The sequence below is a fragment of the Humulus lupulus genome, chromosome 1 (assembly GCF_963169125.1).
Source record: "Humulus lupulus chromosome 1, drHumLupu1.1, whole genome shotgun sequence".
Classification (NCBI taxonomy): Eukaryota; Viridiplantae; Streptophyta; class Magnoliopsida; order Rosales; family Cannabaceae; genus Humulus; species Humulus lupulus.
In genome coordinates this window covers 18,588,209-18,597,211 of record NC_084793.1, presented here as the reverse complement: position 1 = coordinate 18,597,211, position 9,003 = coordinate 18,588,209, and the positions used below count along the sequence as shown (strand labels likewise).

General features: G+C 34.7%; 1 protein-coding gene across 1 annotated transcript; it reads left to right on the top strand.

The window, feature by feature from the left end:
* The first annotated feature begins 6,420 nt into the window (after window positions 1–6,420).
* LOC133788278 (heavy metal-associated isoprenylated plant protein 26-like) lies at window positions 6,421–8,139 on the top strand. Its single transcript, XM_062225704.1, has 2 exons — window positions 6,421–6,664; window positions 7,462–8,139. Exons 1-2 carry the CDS (start codon window positions 6,584–6,586, stop codon window positions 7,843–7,845), a joined length of 465 nt encoding a protein of 154 aa, XP_062081688.1. The 5' UTR covers window positions 6,421–6,583; the 3' UTR covers window positions 7,846–8,139.
* The last annotated feature ends 864 nt before the right edge of the window (window positions 8,140–9,003 follow it).

The following is a 9,003-nucleotide window of genomic DNA, read 5'->3' as shown; positions in this document are numbered from 1 at the left end:
CATCCATCTGGTCAAGTTCCAGATTGAACTGGGCAACCAAAGATAACATGATTCTTATGGTTTTATATTTAATGACTGGTGAGAAAATCTCTGTAAAATCCACTCCTTCCTTTTGAGTGAAGCCCTTAGCAACCAACCTTGCTTTGTGTTGACTGCGTTTTTAGCCAACGACGTGAGAACGTCAAATACGACGAACCTTCAAGAGAATGTAAACGACAACAGACGGTATAAACAAGAAAAGTAAATAACACAGAATTTTTATAGTGGTTCAGCCCCGATTGTCGGTAATAGCCTAATCCACTTAGAGTTGTGATTTATAAATCTATACTCAAGATCAGATGGACTATGCCAACTGAGTTTCTTCAGTATAAATTGTGAAAATACAAGAATTCTCTCTAATTTCAGCACTTTCTCTCTCTAGAATAGACAGACCCAATTTTATCTCTCTAGAAAGAATAAGCAAAAGGGACCCCCCTCTCATCTCATAAGCTCTCTATTTATAGAGATGGGATCCTCAACTGATATCCCCTTATAATAGGGATATTTTAATATATTTATTATATTTATATTACAAATAAACATTCGACATTCAAAATGTAACAAACTCCCCATTTGTGGGAAGAATGAGAGATTCCCGCGCATGTTGTTGAAGTTGTATCTGACTTAGTCTCCTCTAGCTAGTTGGTCCACCTCCTACTCACTACCCATGCAAGTGCTGGTTAAACATGCATGGTGGTAGGATATGCATGGTGGTAGGACATGCTTTGGGTGGGTTGAACGTGCATGGTTCTCCTCGAACATGTACTCTCCTCTAGCATGCCATGTCCCTCCTTGAACCAATCTCCTTGGCTTCTCCTCGGACCAAGGTGGTCCGAGGCAACTTCCTTGGCACCTCACCTTGAACAACATTGAGGGAACCTCACCTTGGACAATATTGAGGGAACCTCACCTTGGACAATATTGAGGGAACCTCACCTTGGACAACATTGAGGCAACCTCACCTTGGACAACATTGAGGCAACCTTCTTTAGCATCTCCCAAACATGTCCGATCGAACATTGTATAGACTTTCCTTATGAAAGTCTAAGTCTCCATTCTCTTGCATGAGACTCCTCCTCCTTAGCTATTTACCTTGGACACGTTCGAGCCAACACTTAGAAAACCTTGGGAGGCTTGCCTCCTACACACCCTTGGGGTCTCCTAGGACCACACCCTCCTTGGGGTCTCCTAGGACCACATCCTCCTTGGAGTCTCCTAGGACCACTCCCCTTAGCTCTCCTAGGAGGCACTCTCCTAGATGCATTCTCCTTAGCCTCCTAGGATGCATTCTCCAATTTTTGGGTATAACACTTTGTATCTCACTGGTTCTTGATCATTCATGCCTTCTTTTACTTTGAACAACCCTCTACATGCTACTACATTCTTGTATTTGAACTATTAACTAGCGTCCAAGTATCATTCTTGTACAAAGACCTCATTTCCTCCTTCATAGCATCAATGCAATGCTTTGAATCTGAACCTTTTACCGCCTCTTCATATGAGTTGGGTTTTAAATTAGCTAACTCAAGTGCAGATATCACTACATAAGCTATCATGTCATCCCAAGCTGTAAATGTAAGCTTTTGGACTGGTTTTGGTTCTCTCCTGACTCTGTCTCTTGCAAGCTGATATGACGGAGTCAGATCTGCATGTATTTCAGATACATCTACACGTTGTTCTGGTTGCATTTCAGGTGGAGTTTGAGTTGGGGTCTGAATCTTATTTTCTTCCACCTGATTTGTGTTGGGTGCTCTTGTTTCCATCTGAACTAAAGTCTCTATTGTACCTGCATTGTTAGTACTATTTTGTTCTTGACCTGCAGGAATGTTAGTTTGAGATAAACAAGGAAACACAATCTTCTTTAAATATAACATCACGACTGATTATAAGTTTGTAACCTTTGTTTTCTTTAACCCATAATTTGTAACCTTTAGTTCCCTGTGGGTAACCCAAAAATACACACTTAATTGCTCTAGGATCTAATTTACCCTCTCTTTGATGTGCATAAGCAGCACACCCAAATACTCTTAAGTGAGACAAGTTTGGTGGTTTATTGGACCATTTTTCTTCAGGTGTCTTAAACTCTATAGTTGTATTAGGACATCTATTTACTAGATATGCAGCTGTCATTATAGCTTCCCCCCAAAATCCCTTGGGTATACCTGAACTAATCATCATACATCTAGTTTTATCAAGTAGTGTTCAGTTCATTCTTTCAGCCACCCCATTTTGTTGAGGAGTTAATCTCACAGTCATATGTCTTTGAATATCATTCTCTCTACAATATGAATAAAAAAATCTCATTGCAAAATTCTAATCCATTATCGGTCCTCAATATTTTAATCTTCCTATTTGTTTGATTTTCCATACGAATTTTCCAATTTTTAAAAGCCTCAAATGCATCATTTTTATGTTTCAATAAATGCACCCATACTTTTCTAGAAAAATTATCTACAATAGAAAGAAAGTAATTGTTACCTCCAATGGTTGGATTCTTTTCTGGACCCCATAAGTCTGCATGTAGGTATTCAAGTATGCCCCTTGAATTGTGTTGCTCAACTTTGAAAGCCAATCTGTGATGTTTGCTCAAGACACAATTCTCACAAAAATCTACTTTGCTCTCCTTATCCTTTCCAAGTAAGCTTTGTTGCTTTAACACTTGCAAGCCTTTATCACTTATGTGACCAAGTCTCCTATGCCATAGGATTGCCTTGTGATCTTCTTGTGCCTCGGCTAAAGTGTTGCTGCCAATTACTGTTTCACCAATTAGGTAGTATAGAGAATCCTCTTTAATTCTTTTAAGAACTACCATTGAACCTCTACAAATCTTCATGGTTCCACGCTCTATTTTTACTGTATAATCTACATCATCAAGAACCAAAATTCTAGACAGATTAGGAACATACCTGACATTCTTCAATGTTTGAATGACACCATCAAACATTTTGATGTTGATTGAGCCTATTCCAGTTACTTGGCAAGATTGATTATTCCCCATAATAACCTTACTACCATTCAACTCTCTGAAATCTTGAAGCCATTCCTTATTGAAAGTCATATGGTATGAACACCCAGAGTCCAAGATCCAATCTTTTTCGTTTTCTCCCGTTGCTGCAATTAAAGCTTTAACATCATTGCAAGCTTCTCCAATATTTGTTGAATTCGTATGTTCAGATTTTCCCTCGTAGATGGATCTAGCATTTTCATAGACAGAACTCCTGCCCTTTTGTTTTCTGAGCCTGAGATAACAATCTCTCTTCATGTGACCAAGCTTGCCACAATGAAAACACGCCCTTGAATTGTTTGGACCTCTGGAACCATATCTACCTCTGCTCTTGCTGTGCCTTTTATGATAGCCATTTGAGTTTTTGTGTGGTGATCGACCCCTTGCGTAGTTGCTTTCTCCAAGGTTTGGTGAAGAAGATTTCTCTGATTTTAACTCTAAATCCTTTGATTTCAGTGCTGAAATTACTTCTTCTAAAGTAATTGATGTACGACCATACTTGATAGCACTTTTGACATCCTTAAGCGATTTAGGCAAAGAATTTAAAATGAGAATTGCTTGGTTTTCATCACTTAAAGCTTCTCCTTCTCCTGAGTTAGCCAACTCAATGTTCATCCTTAGGAACTCATCCAAATTCTGCTCTAAACTCTTGCTACTGCTCATCTTAAATCAAAAGATTCTTTCCTTAAGAAAGATTTTGTTGGTGAGATCTTTTGCTGAAATAACTCATCTAGTTTCTTCCAAATCTTGGATGGAGTGTCTTCTTTATCAACCATTCGAATGATGGAGTCCGACAAATGAAAAATCATAATCCCAATGGCTGATTCGAGCATTTCTTCTTTTTGATCTTTTGTAGTACCTTCAGGCCATGAAATAGGATCTTCAAGAACACGTAATAACTTTTGAGAAGCCAACATTCCTTTAATCTTCCTTCTCCAAATTCTAAAATGTTCATTACCGTCAAACCTCTCTATTTCAAGCTTCATATTACTCATATTATTGCAATAACTCCAATCCAAGAGACTTTGAACAGATTCTTGAACCTTCGAACTTGATTCTTGGACTTCTTTCTTGACTGAAATTTTTTCTGTGTCACTTTCTGATGAAGAACTTGATTCAGCCAGTTCTTCCCTCATTTGTCACCTTTGATCTTGAAGCTGAACTTTGCCAATTAACCTGGCTCTTGATACCACTGTTAGGAAATTCACCTTTCTCACACCAGCTTCATTTACAATCACAAAATCAGCAAGAAAAAATAATAAAATGAACACCAAGAATTATAGAGGTTCAGCCCAAATAACTTGAGCCTACATCCTCTTTGAACTCCCCTTGAAATGTTTTTCTTTGCACTATGAAACAGCAATAGAGATTACAACTTGTCACCACTAGAGAACTTCTACACTTGATGGATTACAATGCCTTGAACCCAAGCAAAACCCCAAGTACACTTGACCATGTACAAAGAAATCTCTCACCCAAGACCCAAGTGTTTCTCTCTCAAGTTCTCTCTCTTTCTCTCTCTGAAAATAGCTCATATTATTAGAAATAAAATTTGTACTCATCTCACTTTCAAACAACTGAGATAATAAGACTTATTTATAGGGGGTTTTTACAACTGTAGACCCATCTGACGAAATGATAGACAAGACTAGAAGAAAAAACGTAACTTTGCTGATGTGTTCTGATGTTTAATGCAGACCAAATATTCTAACAATTTATTTATTAGAAAATAACAGTTTTTTATTAAAAGAAATTTGAAATTTCTATTTCAAATATATAACTCTGATTTTTTTTATGTATTTTTAAAAATATAATTTCTATATCTAATATCAAACATAAACTAAATTCTAAATATGATATATATTTTTTATGTATATAAATATCGTATAGGCCATGTAAATTTCCTATTATTAAAATGTTTAAAAATGAAAAAAAAAGAGTTTTATTAATTAGGAAAAAAAAAGTCACCATAACTAGTGATGGAGCTAGAAAATATGATTTGAGATAATATTTTTTATATATTTTTAACAAGTTTGAGAGACAAATATCATTTTTAAGAAAATAATATATGTTTTAGTTTAATTTATGTATAAGATATTAAAAAAAATAACAGGATGCTAGCTGCTGCCCCAAATTGGATAATTATTAGCTTCGTTACTGACCATAACATGAGGTCCACAAACATTGCTTGGCACTTACTCAACCCTTGATGAAATAAGCTATTTCAAAAGACAAATTAGGTTTGCATGACAGAATCATATCATATATATATATATATATATATATATACCAAATAAGTTGTTTTTGTCCTAATTATCAATATCATAAGCGTAACCCATGTTTACTCTAAAGTAGTATTGATTAGGCAAACAAAGAAAAATGACAAAAACGGATAGTAATAATAATCTTGGTCCCAAACCGAACACATAAAATATTAAGCCACAAAAGGAACAATAATCACATATGAGCACATGAAAGATGCTCCAATAATCACTTTCCATCTGTACTATTCTTAATTTTATTGTTTATTTAAAAAATTAAAATTTACTCATTTAATATATTTTTTTTCAAAATATTATTTTGGTACTATTTTTTCTTCTTCAATAATGCTATATAATACTCTTATACATATTTGATAACCTAGACTAAGATTTGATTAATAAAATTTTATCAATATGACCAAACAATCATAAATTATATGTAATTAAGTAATTAAATATGAATTTTGAACTCATATAATTAAGAATAATTTGATTAATTTAGTACAATTTTATTAATTAAATTTAAATTTACCTGTTAAATATGTTTCCTATCAAATTTAGAATAGTAACTATATACAATTTTAAAATATATTGTACGAAATAAGTATTATTATAAATACAAATTAATAAAATAGTGCTTTAGAAAAATATATAGGTACTGGCTACATACGACAAAGCACATACCACACGCTCCCCTTATCTCAAGATTATCAACATTCAATACCCAACCTCCTATTTCAGTCGGGTCCCACTTTCCCATTACTGAAACGACAATTACTCCATAACTAACCACAAACGCCATCACCCGCCCAAATGAGGGTCGGGTCTTGGGGCCCACGACGGTCGGTGCTAAGTCCCTTCATGGATAACCACGTCGGGGAGTATTGGCGCTGCTGTAACCGCGCTTACGAAACGAGGACACGTGGCTAAATTCTTGCGGAAAAGACTTTTTACGTTGACGAGTTTATAACATATTTTAAATTTACCAAAAAAAAAACGGACGACCCAGATTTCGGCTCGGACTATTGTAACAGCCTTTAGATTATTATCATATCATTTCCTATCAATGACCTTTTATTTATTATTTTATTGTTATATATAAAGGAGTGGAGGACCCTCTCAATTAGTTAAATTCAACCATTCAATCATATTTCTCTCTGAACAACAAAGCTTTTAAATATATTTTGGGGTGTAATTTGTTCTCATCAACTTCTTTTGTAGCCCCGAGTCATATTTGTTTTTGGTTGGTGTATCAACTAGTCAATTAATCTAAGTGATAATGGGGGTTTTAGATCATTTCTCTCATGTCTTTGATTGTTCTCATGGTAGTTCCAAGCACAAGAAACGCAAGCAATTGCAGGTATTTACACAACTCAACTTCATATTATATATATATGCATCATTAGTAGTTTCATAATTGTTTGAGAATATGTCTATGATCGAAGTTTCCTGTTTTAATTCTCAAAAAAAAAAAAAAAAAAAAAAAGGTTTGAGATCTGCTAATTGTGTAGGGTTTCTGTTCTTACTCTTAATATATGAATGACCTAGCTAGGCTTAGCTTAAATGGAATAATATGAACTGGGGTTAAGTTAAGATAAGATTTGTTTGTATAACTATAGTTAACTTAATTATTAGTATTTTTCTTTTATAAATTTGTAATGAGTAAAGCAAAACAAAGTGTTTCTTGTATGGGATATATATTCTGTCTGTTCTGTTGTACTTGACCCTGTCTGTTCATGCCTGTGGTTTCTGAATTTGGAACCTTGGTTGTTCTTCTAGTACTCAAACAAAAACCCAAGTTGTTTTCCAGATAATTTAACAAATGATTAGAAAAAAATTCAGAGTATACTTCGAAAAACAGCTATATTCAAATGTAAAATTATATTGTATTCTACCCAAGTAATTCAAGTGAACTACTTTTCATTTTAATTTATAATTATTATTTTTTCTTAAAAATGGACAAACAATCATAAACCCTGGTGGGTGGCACCCACCAAAATTTCGTGCTGTCTTTTCTGCACTACACCATATGATTATCTGTCGAGCTACTATTGGTCCTTGGAATACAGGGGACGAAAACACGTTTACTTTGTCGTGTTTCAATTGCCACTTGTAATCAATCTGATGGTGATTTTTTTGTGTGTGTGATGTGATCAGACGGTGGAGGTGAAAGTGAGAATTGACTGCGAAGGATGCGAGAGAAAAGTGAAACGAGCAGTGGAGGGAATGAAGGGCGTGAAATCCGTGGACGTAGAGCGCAAGGCTAACAAGCTCACAGTCGTTGGATATGTGGAGCCCTCCAAGGTGGTGGCCCGCGTGGCGCATCGGACGGGTAAGAAGGCTGAGATCTGGCCTTACGTACCATACGACGTCGTCGAGCATCCCTACGCGCCTGGGGTTTACGACAAGAAAGCCCCCTCTGGGTATGTGCGAAACACCTATGACCCACACGTGGGGCAGCTGGCACGTGCGAGTTCCACTGAGGTGCGGTACACCACTGCTTTCAGTGATGAAAACCCAGCTGCTTGTGCTATCATGTGATCCGGCTCACAGTATCTCATATTGTACTCTCAAACCAAAAAGTACGAAATTAAAGATGGATTCCCTTTAGGAAGAATCTTTTGATGTTTTGGTCGTTCATTTTTTTTTTTTTTTTGTGTAATGGTTTTATTTTTGAAGTTTTCTGATTAGATCTGTTAAGAATTAAAGTATTGTTCTTGTATATTTGAGTGACTTTTGGACCAATTTTTTAATTTCGAACTTTATTCATTGAAATGTCCCAACCACTTTACTCCCAAAAAGATAGAAATAAAAGTAGAACCACTTATTTTATAAGAGCATACAATGAATGGATATTCTGATACAGTTTCGTGGTCATTTTATTTCTTCGTGACAATGAAATCTATCTACTATTCAAACTCTAAGGACATAATAAGCAAAATGATCTTTGGTTATTCTTTTTATATGCTTTTTTGCTTGTGGAATGGCTAACCCTACCACTTTACTTTGCTCCTTTATGCCTTTGAAAAAATGTTAAGTAATGGAGGTAAATGTCTCATTCTTGGACCTTTGCCCAAAGATATGAAGTAAACCCTAAAGGGATTTGCTGAGGGGATAGATGGATCTAAGAGTTTCTTTTTCACCAAAATTATTTTATGATTGCATATAGTATTATTTGCATTTATTATGACTTGAAATTTAATATTGTGGCTGTGATAATAAATAGTGTAGTTTATAATTATTTTATGTTTAGCATGATGGAATATTGGTGAGTAGAAGAAGTCTAGAATAGGGTTTACTTTAAAAAATTCATTTCCTACCTAACATGATGAAAAGATTCAATTGCATGTTCTCTTTGCCATATTTAATATAGTAAATATGCTAATTTATATATTAGTTTCAAAAGCACTATAATGATATCATCAATGAATAGTATAAACTGATATTTTTTTTTAGTGTATTTGAATATATTTAAATTTTATGCCAGTTTAAAGAAGTTGAAACCATTATCTTTTATTTAAAATTAAAATAATAAAAAAAGAAAAGGACAGACCCATAGATATAAATATTGTAATATATTGAAGGAAAAAAAAACACTTATGTAACTAAAGAAAAGATCAAAAAAGAAATATAAAGGTTAATTCACTCATTTTTCTCTTGTCTGTCCCTCCCTCTTGCTTAAAAATAAAGATAATTTTG